At 41.2% G+C, this 12,513-nt stretch overlaps 1 protein-coding gene across 1 annotated transcript; it reads right to left on the bottom strand.

The window, feature by feature from the left end:
• Positions 1-254: 254 nt before the first annotated feature.
• On the bottom strand, positions 255-12,249 carry LOC150044734 (uncharacterized). Its single transcript, XM_090321153.1, has 5 exons — positions 12,243-12,249; positions 10,694-10,752; positions 3,566-3,692; positions 2,552-2,641; positions 255-1,267 (listed from the first exon to the last, which is right to left on the bottom strand). The coding sequence occupies exons 1-5, from the start codon at positions 12,247-12,249 to the stop codon at positions 267-269; spliced, it is 1,284 nt and encodes a 427-aa protein (XP_090177279.1). The 3' UTR covers positions 255-266.
• Between the last annotated feature and the right edge of the window lie 264 nt (positions 12,250-12,513).

Below are 12,513 nucleotides of genomic sequence, written 5' to 3'. Positions count from 1 at the left end.
AGTTGTAGCATTTATACAATTTCTCTCCTGTGTGTGTTCTCTGGTGGAAAGTAAGCTTTTTGGGTGAATTTCTGTAACTGTTACATTGATAGGGTTTCTCTCTGGTGTTGTTACCATATTCATCACATTCATAAGGTTTCTCTCTTGCATGTACTCTAAAGGATAGAAAGGTGTGCATTCTATAGAAAAGACTTCACATTTTCTTCATTTATAAAGTTTATCTCACGATTTTCTTCATTTATAAAGTTTATCTCACGTGTGTTCTCTTATGAAATGAAAGTCTGCCTTATGAGCCAAAGACTTTCCACATTTGTCACATTCAAAGGTTTCTCTCTGTGTGTCCTTTGATGACGGAGAAGGTGTGCCTTCTGAGTAAAAGATTTATCACACTTGTTACATTCATGAGGTCTCTCTCCGGTGTGTATTCTCTGATGAACATTAAAGGCTGACTTTTTCCTGAAAGACTTTCCACATTCTTTACATTCATAAGGTTTCTCTCCTGTGTGTGTTCTCTGATGAACCTTCAAGTGTGCCTTTTCCTTAAAAGACTTTTCACATTTGTTACATTCATAAGGTCTCTCTCCTGTGTGTGTTCTTTGATGAACACGAAAGCATGAGTTTTGCCTGAAAGACTTTCCACATTTGTTACATTCATAAGGTCTCTCTCCTGTGTGTGTTCTTTGATGAACAAGAAGGCTTGAGTTTTGGCTGAAAGACTTTCCACATTCGTTACATTCATAAGGTCTCTCTCCTGTGTGTATTCTCTGATGAACATTAAAGGCTGACTTTTGCCTGAAAGACTTTCCACATTCGTTACATTCATAAGGTTTCTCTTCTGTGTGCGTTCTCTGATTGTGTAACTTACTGGTCAAAGACTTCCCATATTTAGTATATTCATAAGGTTTCTCTCCTGTGTGTGTACTTTGATGAACACAAATGTCTTTCTTCTGGGTGAAAAGACTTCCTACTTTTGTTACATTCATATAAGGTTTCTCTCCTGTGTGTGTTCCCTGATGCAAAGCAAGGTATGACTTCTGTCTGAAAAACTTCCCACATTTGACACACTCATAAGGTTTCTCTGTCCTCATCTCTAAGGAGTTTTCATTATTCCTTATTAGCCCTGGTCTATGTCTGGAGCTCAAATGAAAACTTGTTCCTAATCTTACTCTTTCCTCAATGGTGTTACAATTTGTGACTGCTACTTCACACACACTTCCATGTGGACTTTCCGGGCATGTCTTAATTGCATCCTCCATTTCTTGGACATCTAAAACAAGTCACAGAAAAAAGTATAAAAATATAAATGAGATAGAAAGGTTCTCTAAAGTTAAAAGATATTTTCTCCCATCTGAACTGTAAGAGATTTTAAAGTATCAAAGTGGGAACTGAAATGTATGATTTTTCACCATAATGTATTAATTTAGGAGGGAATACTGATATTTTACCATGGAAAATAATGTTCCTCTGTAATTCAGTTTTTTCTTCTTTTTCATACCTCCTTTTTACTCAGATTATTCAACTACACATTACTAGAGTTTTAAGCTAAGCACTTTAGCATTTTTGGAGTTTTGTTTAGACACCGTTTCACTTACCATTGGGGAATACATGGTTTGTTTGTTTGTTTGTTTGTTTTGCCAGTCCTGGGCTTGAGCTCAGGGCCTGAGCACTGTCCTTGGACTTTCTCAAGGCTTGAGCTCTACCACTTGAGCCTCAGCACCAGTTCCAGGTTTTTTGTATGTATGTGGTACCAAGGAATTGAATACGGGTCTTCGCGCATGCTAGGAAAGCACTTTAACTACTACGCCAAACTCCAGGCCCCTATTTATTTATTTTTTTTGCCAGTCCTGAGACTTGAACTCGGAGACTGAGCACAGACTTTGGGCTTTCTCAAGGTTAGAGCTCTACTATTTAAGCCACAGCACCACTCTGACTTTTTCTTTGAATGTGGTGCCAAGGAACTGAACCTGATCTTCCTACATGCTAGACAAACACTCTACGTTTTCTTTCTCAACCATTAGGTGATGTACAGCAATATTTTGTACATGCAGCAACCATTAATGTGGTTTAGACATTATTTCGCTTTTCACCTAAGCAGGAATAGTTCCTGAGAGTAAGGATTTATAGCTACATCTCTTTAACTTCTCACTAAAAATCTTAGGGAATTTCAAAATGCTTTTCTCTTAATTTTAGACCAACTCTCATCAAAATTCCTTTTCTGTCATTCCAGTCAGAACCATGGAAGACGAGTTACTCCAGCTGACCATCTAGTTAATCATCTTCTCTGGACTAAAACTTTTGGTTTTGGATCACAATCTCTGCCTACCACCAAGAAGCTACTATATTTATGAGAGAATAACACCCTGGAATACTAATTTCATCAACATGCATAGCCCTAGTTTCCAAAAAAAAAAGGGGGAGGGAATTTCACCTAGTTCTCTGCCACATGTAGGACTCAGGAAAAGTAATATTATTACTGAATATGCTACAAGTTGAAGCTACTAACTGAACCTTGAATCTAACAAAAACGACTGTGCAAGATGCATTAGCTCACCTATGAAATTCTTCTCTGAGGTTTCTCCTATCCATGGTTCTTCATCTTGTTCCAGCTTGACAATCAATTCAGGTTTATAAACACAATGCCCTGTTAATAAAAAATAGTGTAGAACTATTGATTATTCTGAGTTATCAGTAGTATAAGATCTCAGACATCCTATTCACACAGTTACTTTTGAATCCTGTTTCTCATTTCTCACATGGCTGACTTTCTTCCAGCTTGGAATTTATTCTGCTGGTTTTGTGACCTCAACCTGATCAGCTCGTACGCTCAACCCAAACATTCTGTCAGTTTGAGTTCCAGTTTCACTTCTAGTTTTGGGTGGTTAATTGGAGATAAGCATCTCATGAGGACTTTCTGTCCTTGCTGGTTACAAACTAAAATCCTCAGATTTCAGCCTCTTGAATTGCTAGGATTACAGCTATGAATCCCTGTATCAGGTATCAGATTTGGATTATAAATACACACTAGAGGGGCTAGGAGTTTGGCCTAGTGGTAGAGTGCTTGCCTAGCATGCACGAAGACCCGGGTTCGATTCCTTGGTACCACATACTTAGAAAAAGCCAGAAGTGGTGCTGAGGCTCAAGTGGTAGAGTTCTAGCCTTGAGAAAAATCCAAGGATAGTGCTCAGGCCCTGAGCTTAAGCCCAGGACTGGCAAAAAAATAAAATAAAATAAATAAATAAATAAATACACACTAGAAATTAAGGGTTTCCCAATCATTCCTACAATAGTGATTTATGTCCTATTTTATAATGAATATCCACCCACAATAATTAACTCAACTTGGGGAAGAAAGTTAGTTATTGACACATAGATTTATCAAAATGTTCCTTTGACTTCTTGAAGAACGAGAATACAAATGCCTGTAGAGTTTCATAATCTAGTTAAAGTTTATCTTAGAAAGAAATGACATTTCACATGGAATGGAATCTTACACATAAATAACAAATATTCATGTATCTACTAAAAAATAAATTTGAACTTGAAACTTAATGTGACTTTTGCTCACCCAAGAACACCAGGTTGCTGTAGGTCTCCAGCATTACATCTCTATACAGGGTCCTCTGAGCAATGTCCAGTTCTTGCCACTCCTCCCAGCTGAAATCCACAGCTACATCATCAAATGACACCAGCTTCTGTGAGGGCACATTTATTTCTATAAATTAATTAACCCTGAGTCATGAGAACACCAATTCTGGAATTTCAGTCTTCTCCATCCGTTTCTGTCTCAGTATAAAATGTTTGGGTCTTGCTGTGTTGCTTATTCAATGGGAGAACTAAACATAACAGTAGAAATCTTTGGCTCTATATTAACTTAGTTTCTCTAATTTATCAAAACACATTTCTAGTGCTAGCAATAGAGATATGGCAACAATTCTTAGGAGCTAGGGTCAGAAGAGGGTGTTGAGCTTATATAGATGAAATTTACTATGTATCAGGAAAACAGTGAATAAAACAAAACATCTCTTCTGGTATTTTCACATTCTGCCTCAATGGAAAGTCTATTCAGTTCCATTAAAAAGTACTCACAAGCTGGGCACAGTGGCTCATGCCTAGCTACTCAGGCACTGAGATCTGAGGATCAGTTCAAGGCCAGCCCAGGCACTACAAAGCCTACAAAGCATGAAACACTTACCTCCAATTATTAATTTCAACATGGAAAGTGGGGCTATGGTTCAAGGGTAGGGCAGTACCATGCAGCTGAAGATCTCAAGGACAAAGCCCAGGCCCTGGGATAGGGTGGTATGTTGAGCTGAAGAGCTCAAGGACAGGGCCCAGGCCCTGAGTTCAAGCCCCATGACCCTTTCCCCCCTATATAAAAAATACTCCCGTAGTTCTACTGTGGCTCAAGGGGTGAGGTGGTAGCCTTGAGGTACAGAGCTCAGGGACAGTGCCCGGGCTCAAAGTTCAAATCAGAGGACTGACAGAAAATATAAGTATCTACCCTTTCATGGGCAGAAGTTTGGCCTAGTGGTAGAATGCTTGCCTAGCATACAGAAGACCCTGGTTTTATTCCTCAGTACCTCACACACAGGAAAAAATGCTGGAAGTGGTGCTCTGTTTATTACAGGTTGGAGTCATAGCTCAAATGATAGTACCAGCAGTGAATGAAAAAGCTGACTGTGATGCCTGTGAGTTTAATCTCCAGTAGTACAAGAAAGTCCTGATGGAGACAGAGGTAGGTGTATCCCATGTTTCTAAGTTAGACAACAATTGTGGAAGCAAAGCAAGTCCTCGTGTCAGGCATAAGGTGAAAAGAAAAACAAATGGCAGAGACTCAAGGGGAAAAAAAGGGCACGGTGGCTCACTCCTGTAATCTTAACTACTCAGGGGGCTGTGATCTGAGCATCTCAGTTCAAAGCCAGCCCAGGCACTAAAGTCTCTGAGACTATTATCTCCAATTAATCACTGGAAAACCGGATGTAGGGCTGACACTCAGGGAAAGGGTGGTCGCTTGAGGGCCAGGAATAGGGCGATAGCCTTGAGTTGAAGAGCTCAGAAGCAATGCCCAGGCCAGGGTTCAAGCCCTTCGACCTCCCACCCACCACACACACAACACCCATACACAAAACAAACGTTCCAGTAACATAATAACATCAGTTATTTTTTTTCTTGTAATGTATAGATGGGGTACAGTTATATTCGCCAGATAGTAGATGCATTCATTACTTCTCACACATTGATACCCCTTCTCATGTTTGTCTCTCCATTTCTCTCCCCACACTCCCTCCCGATAACAACAATTCTTCTGAAACAAAGGACTTTTACAATGGTAGTTACATATTACTCAGCAGTATATCAGGGGACATTCCTCCGAAAACAGGATCTAGGGTGTGGTCATGGAGAAACTGGGGTTTGTAATGTCTGTAAGGACTGGATTAAATTATGATTAGCACTATCAGCTAGTTCAGCTCCCTGAGTTTTAGGGGGAGGTCGCCCTCCAATGGGGAGAACTTAAACCAATAGCTATGATCTCCTTCCAATGACTCCTGGAGCTGTTACTGGACATCAGAGAAAGCACATAGCTTGGGGGTGGCAATTGTCATCAGACCTGGACAAACAGCATTCTTTGGTTAGGAAGAGCATACAACCCCTTCTCAGTTGTGCACCAAATAAGGCCCTCACAATTGGGAAACCTGCATCAAAGCATAACCCCCCTCAGGTGGACATAAAGAATAGTTCCACATCAGAGCACCAATCCTGACCCTGTTCTTATGATAGCTAGCTCAATTATATACCAACTTTTACTTGTAAGATTCATTCTTAAGATATACTCATACCATTTCCTACATATTCAAAACTTTCTGGGATTTGTCTTCCTCCCTTTTTCCCCTTCAGAACCAACATTTTAAGACAATCCTTACCATTCAGGCCCTTTCTTATCCAAAGGAAACCATTTTTCTGTTTCCTCAATTCTTTTCCTAAAGTTTTCTATACTAACTTTCCTCTTTCTTGTACATTTACCACAGAAAGAATGCCCCACAACCAAAGTCTTAGTTCAGCAGGTCCAAAGCAGCCTTCCTCTAGATGGAGTCAGGGAGGAGTGTTCTGTCCACTTTTTCCAGATGGGATGGACAGCCACAGCATCTCCCAGGGTCTGTCTGTCCAGTGAACCATCACATCCCCTGCTGGGTCGCCTGCAAATGTCTGCACACTGGGGTTAAAGAAACTTAAGGCCCAACTTCAGTGAAATCCCCCAATATTTTCCTGATTGCTTTTCCAAAGCACATTGGCTTTTTTAGGCTGCTGCCCCATTGTTTTTAAGACAGTACTGCAGAGGTCCCAAAGTAATTCACCAGAGTTCCGATTTTTAACCAGATATTTTTTTAACCAGTCCTAGGACTTGAACTTAGGGCTTGAACTCTGTCCTTGGACTTTCCTCAAGGCTAGCACATTACCACTTGAGCCACAGCACCACCTCCAACTTTTACTACCTATGTGGTAATAAACCAGGTCTTCCAGCATGCTACGAAAGCACTCTTACTACTAGGCCAAACTCCCAGCCCTTAAGCAGTTTTGTTTTGTGGGTTTTTTTTTTAATAAGGCTGGGGGGTTGTGGAAGGAAAATGGGGGCAAAAACATGAGAAGGGGTAGCAATGATTCTTAAGAAATGTATCTTCTACCTGGCCCACAGGGCGGAGACAAAGCACAAGTGTTGCTTTGCTGGGTGCTGACTGGTCCATGCTGGGAGCAGGGGTGCAGGGCTCCCTTTGGTGCCCTTCCTGTGGCCTAGGGGATCCAATCCCATCCTCTTCTTCTGCTGCTGACAATCACCTTCCTGTGATGGCTTTGCAGACAACTGTGGATCCCTGCTGACGCTCTGACCTAGGGGATCTGGGGCTCCGCCCTCTTGCTTTTGCTGGGGCTGAGTGGACCAAGACCTGCTTTGATCCTGTTATGGTCTCTGGGCAAACACTAGCACTAAGGCCCACTCCCAGCACCGAGCCTGGTCTTTCTCACCAACACAAGCCACCTTCTTCATTCTCCATTTGAAGTTGAACCTTTTTGCCCAAGGATGATATTCTACTAATTATTCCCACCTCAATTCCTTTCTTTTTTCTTTTTTTTAGGCAGCCCTAGGGCTTGGACTGGGCCTTGGCACTGTCCCTGAGCTCTTCAGTTAAAGGCAACTGCCCTACCTTTGAGCCAAATCCCATTTCCCATTTCTAGTGGTTAAGTGGAGATTTAGAGATAAAGAGTCTCAAGTCCTTTTGTGCCACACTGGCTTTGCATCTTAATCATGAGATCTTTGCCTCCTGAGTAGCTGGAATGATAATAATAAGCCACCACACCTGGCTGAGTTTCACATTATATAGTTCCTGGTGGGCTTTGAACCTCGATCTTCACCTCTCAGCCTGTTACCTAGGCATACAGGGTGAGACACTGCACCCAGCTACTTAAAATATTTTTAAAGAAACGTTCATGTTGTAGAATGGGTGAGACTGTCATTCCTCTTTATGGTTGAATAATAGTCCATTAAATGGATATACCACATTTAGTTTGTCCATCAATAGACATTTGGGTTGTCTCTATCCTTCTACTACTGTGAATACTGCCATAAATAACATTAGATGCCCTTTATATTGAGCACAGTGCTCTAACGGAGCATCGGAGGCATCCTTTCATAACAGACCCAGATGAAACTATTAGGACTCACTGGTGTCTTTCCTTCACATGAACTACCATGACAATTCTTATAGCAGATGAGGCCCATATGATGTGACTGACTTTTTCCTATCTGTACTGATCTTGCCATTTTTCAAAATAAATAAATATCTAACAAGTTGACAAATAAGGCAGTGCCTTTGCAAATTTGGCATGTACTTCTCTAGAAATTTCTTCAAAATTTTTTTTTGGTTTTGTTCAGTCATAGGGCTTAAACTTGAACTGGATACTGTCCCTGAATCTTCATCCCAAGGCTGGTGCTTGATCACTTGAGCCATAATGCTACTTCCTCTCCTAGACTTTGATGCTTGATGGGTCCTGCTGTAACCAGGAGGTTGATATCTAAGGATCTCTGTTCAAAACCAGCCTAGGCAGACAAAGCTGACAGGATCCTACCGCCCATAAATTAGCAAAAAAACTCAAAGTGAATATTTGGCTCAAGTAGTGGAGAATCTGCCTTTCAGGAAGAAATCAAGCACTGGAATGAGACCCTCAGTTCAAGCCCCAACACTGGTACAAGAGTGTGTGTGCATGTTCGTGTGCCTGAACACACAAATACATAAAAATAAATATTTGTGCTTCTCTCTATCTTCTCAGCAACTAGATCAAAAGTTTGCCTCAGCAAGCCCCTCTCTGGCCAACTGATCTAAAATATTAACTAAATTGTTAACTTTCCTTCCTCTCCCATTCCTTGATTTTTCTTCAGAACAAGTCTGCTGCAGCCTCCTTCTGTAGGCTGTGAGCTCCAAGCTCACACTGCTCTCCAGCATCCTTATCTCTAGCAGCACCTCCTTCCCTTCACTGAGAATCAGAAAACTGCTGCTTCTTCTAGGCAGAGGAGTTTGAAAAAGGGACCCCTCTTCCCTAGGACAAGCAGCCCAAGTGGAGCTGAGACCTGAGGACTCAACCATGGGAAGGTAACCTGAAGACATTCCCAGGTTAGGTACATTGTCACTACTATATTTCTTTTTCTTTTCTCTTTTTTTTTTCAGTCCTGGGCCAAAAGTTTCACTTTCTTACTTCAAAGAGTATAACTAAATAACATATCATAAAATGTCAATCCAAAGCAACATGAAAAGGCAGAACTACAAACAGAATGGTTGCTGAAGGTTTTAAATACCATCACAGTACATAACTTGTATTTTTTTTTCAACTTTACACCTGAAGGTACTGGTTTGGATTGTAATAGGGATAATTAAAGAATCAAAGGATTAATCTTTTTTGGCCAGTGCTGGGCTTCAGCTCAGGGCCTGAACACCTTCCTAGGGTTTTTCTCAAGACTAGAACTCAGCCACTTGAGCCACAGCACCACTTCTGGCTTTTTTTGATTGTATGTGGTACTAAGAAATAAAACCTGACTCTTCCTGCATGCTAGGCAAGCAGTCTACACTAGGCCAAACCCCTAGCCCCAGGTGTCAAAGGATTAAATTTCTGTCTGCTGAGAACCTGGTGGACAAGCTCCAAAAGTGGCTCTTACCAGCCGTATCTCAAGTACTCCCCTCTATACATTACACAAATAATAAAAAAAAACAAGTAGCTAATGATTTATTTGTTCCTTATAGAATTTGATTTACCACAATAGAAATATCCTCTGTTAACCATTTTTTTTTATTTTTTTGCCAGTCCTGGGCTTGAGCTCAGGGCCTAAGCACTGTCCTTGGACTTTTTTCTCAAGGCTAGAGCTCTACCACTTGAGCCTCAGCACCACTTCTGGCTTTTTTGTATGTATGTGGTACCGAGGAATTGAACCCGGGTCTTCATGCATGCTAGGCAAGCACTTTAACCACAAGGCCAAACTCCCGGCCCTCTGTTAACCATTTTTGTTATTAGATTTCTAAAGACTGAAGTTAGTGCCTGGGATGGCTTTGAACTGTGATTCTCAGAACTCAGCCTCCAGAGTATCGGGGATTACTGGAATGAGCCACTGTGCCTAACAAGACATTTATTTTCAGATGGAATGAAACACAGTTAAATTTTATTGTATAGAAGTAAAGTGACAGGGGCCAGGAGTTTGGCCTAGTGGTAGCCTGCTTGCCTAGCATGCATGAAGACCTGGGTTCAATTTCTTGGTACCACATACATAGAAAAAAATAAGCTGGAAGTGGTGCTGAGGCTCAAGTCGTAGAGCTCTAGCCTTGAGAAAGTCCAAGGACAGTTCTCAGGCCCTGAGCTCATGCCCAGTAGTGGCAAAAAAAAAAAGTAAAGGGACAGATTATTTTAATCTAATTTTGTAGGTTGTGGGGATTGAACTCTGGGCCTGGGCACTGGCCCTGAGCTCTTCAGCTCAAGTCTGCCACTTCCTGGTTAATTGTGGCTCAGTGGAGATAGGAGTTTCAGGGACCTGTGTGTACTGTTAAATATTCAGGTAAGAAAAAAAGAAAAACAAAACATTACAAGTACTTCTGGTTCAGGACTGGTATCCTACCCTAGCTACTAAAAAGAGACTGAGGCCTGGAAGCCAACCTGGGTAGATAACTCAAACTAATCAGCTAATGAACAAGTTGGAGTCATGGCTCAAATGATTATATCAGCAGTGAAAGAAGAAATAGACTGTGATGTCTGTGAGTTTAATCTCCAGTAGTAGTACAGGAAAGTCATGATGGAGACAGGGGTAGGTGTATCACATGTTTCTAAGTTAGACACCAATTGTGGAAAACAAAGCAAGTCCTCTTCTCAGACATAAGGTGAAAAGAAAACCAAATGAAAGAGAGACAAGGGAAACAAAGGGGCAGGGAAAAGAATGAAGAAGAGGGACAAGAAAGGAGTGGAGAGGAGAGGAAAGGAGAGAAACGAAAAGGAGGAAAAGAAGAGAGGAGGAAGAGTGTCTGCCTACCAAATACATAGAAAAAGCCAGAAGTGGTGTTGTAACTCAAACAGTAGGGTGCTAATCTTGAGGAAGTTCAAGGACAATGCCCAGGGCCTCACTTCAAGCCCAAGAATGGCAAAAATAAATTAAAAAGAAACAACTCACCAGAGATTCTTTCATTCTTTCTTCCTGTTGACAATGACCACAATATTCTGGAAATATAGCTGGGAGAGAAGGCAAATGAAGTAGTCAAAGAAGAGCCTGTGATTTTTCCTCCAGATTTTCCTGGTCAAAACATTATACATGGGCTGGGCACGATGGCTCCTGCATGTAATTCTAGCTACTCAGGAGACTGAGATGTGAAGTTGGAGGTGTGAAGCCAGCCCGGGCACTAAAGAACATGAGATTCTTATCTCCAATAAGAAAAAGAAAATTATATCTTTATTAATACTAGATATTTTTCTTTTTCTCTTTTTCTCTCTTTCTTTCTCTTTTTCTCTCTTTCTGTCCCTTCCTTGAGCAAGACACATTACCTTAAGTTTTCTTCTGTATCTTTTCTTATAATGCCAAAGAGACATGGCAAACTAAAAAGGATAGTGGGGAAAGGCTGAATACATTCATCACAATAATATTAAGGATTAGTACATAAAGATACCTTTAGTTTTGATAATTATCCTTCCACCCTAAACCACAGCATAATGTCCCCTCTGAAAACTTGGCTCTGGCTTATTCCTCAGTCCAGCACAATTGCCCACTTAACAGTTGGTTTAAACCTTCTAACACCACCAAGTGACTGATAGTGTTGGAGGAAAGACTATCACATGAATCTTGTGTTCTGAGAAGTAGAACCAATTAATGTTTAAGACAAAGAAAGCTAAAATCATCATCCCCTGTCTGTGTTTTTCTACCTCTGCTCTGTAGGGCTTGTCAGAGGTGACCAGGTCTGTCTTTCAGAAGGGAGATTGCTATCCAGAGGGCCCTCCTTCCAACATTCCTAAGTTTCACTCATAAAATTACAGGACAAGGGGCTAAGAGTTTGGCCTAGTAATAGAGTGCTTGTCTAGCATGCACGCGGGCCTGGTCAGATTCCTCAGTACCACATATATAGAAAAAAGCCACAAGTAGTGCTTTGGCTCAAGAGGTAAGGTTTTAGCCTTGAGAAAGCCCAAGGACAGTGTTTAGGTCCTCAGCTTAAGGCCCGGGATTGGCAAAAAAAAAAAAAAAGTATAGGACAAGCACATATTACTCTAATATCCCATATAGAACATTCCCTAGACACAAGTTCATGTAGAAACACATGTGAACCCAAGCAAGGATTGCTAAGGGCAAAAAGCTAGAAGCAGAGCACAAAAACCTTTAGGAGAAAGAACACAAAACCTAAAAATTCAGTTGCAAGATGACAAGACTCAAGGTAGGTACACACTTCACGATTTCATTAGACTTATTGCTCTGCTCATCTTACACTTTGGCCAAGTCACCTGAGTGAACAGAAGACTCTGTGGGTCAGCAGATAAACAGACAGCTTTCCAACTTTCTTAGTCTGGAGAATCATCCAACATGCTCTTGGAACCTCAGGAGCCAGGTTCTAGCATCTGGAGTCATGAGGGCTTAGGGCAACAGAAACTCAGGAACCTCAAACCAATCATCAATCCCAGACTGGAGGAACATGTGGATGGTAGACTCAGGTTCTGAATCAGCTGCCTGGGATTCTTACCTGACATCGGTTCTATAGACTGAGATCCCTTCTGATTACAGCTCCCAAAGTCCACTAAAGACAGGCTGGGTACTGGCCTCAGAGCTTGGGCCTAGAGAATACAAAACTGTATCAGAGTTCTTCTAGTAGCACACTCCTTGTGTCAATTTACAGTTCTCAAAATCAAACAACAAATTTCTCTGAGACTCCCAAATCTCAGCTATGAATATTAAGGAGTTTATAACTTTACTCCAATTAAAAGCAACAAGTCAGTCAACAAAAAGCCATCTAT

The sequence above is a fragment of the Megascapheus bottae genome, chromosome 29 (genome assembly GCF_031878675.1).
Source record: "Megascapheus bottae isolate mThoBot1 chromosome 29, mThoBot2.hap1, whole genome shotgun sequence".
Taxonomy (NCBI): domain Eukaryota; kingdom Metazoa; phylum Chordata; class Mammalia; order Rodentia; family Geomyidae; genus Megascapheus; species Megascapheus bottae.
The sequence above is the reverse complement of the archived record's forward strand: the minus strand, read 5'-3'. Positions and strand labels throughout refer to the sequence as shown.

What these genes read in the sequence shown, in the direction of transcription:
- LOC150044734 (XM_090321153.1), bottom strand. An exon ending in AAAGAATGAAAGAATCTCTG is followed by an intron (nt 3,693 to 10,693) that starts GTGAGTTGTTTC and finishes GTGCCCTCACAG; the next exon opens with AAGCTGGTGTCATTTGATGA. An exon ending in CTCAGAGAAGAATTTCATAG is followed by an intron (nt 1,268 to 2,551) that starts GTGAGCTAATGC and finishes GACTTGTTTTAG; the next exon opens with ATGTCCAAGAAATGGAGGAT.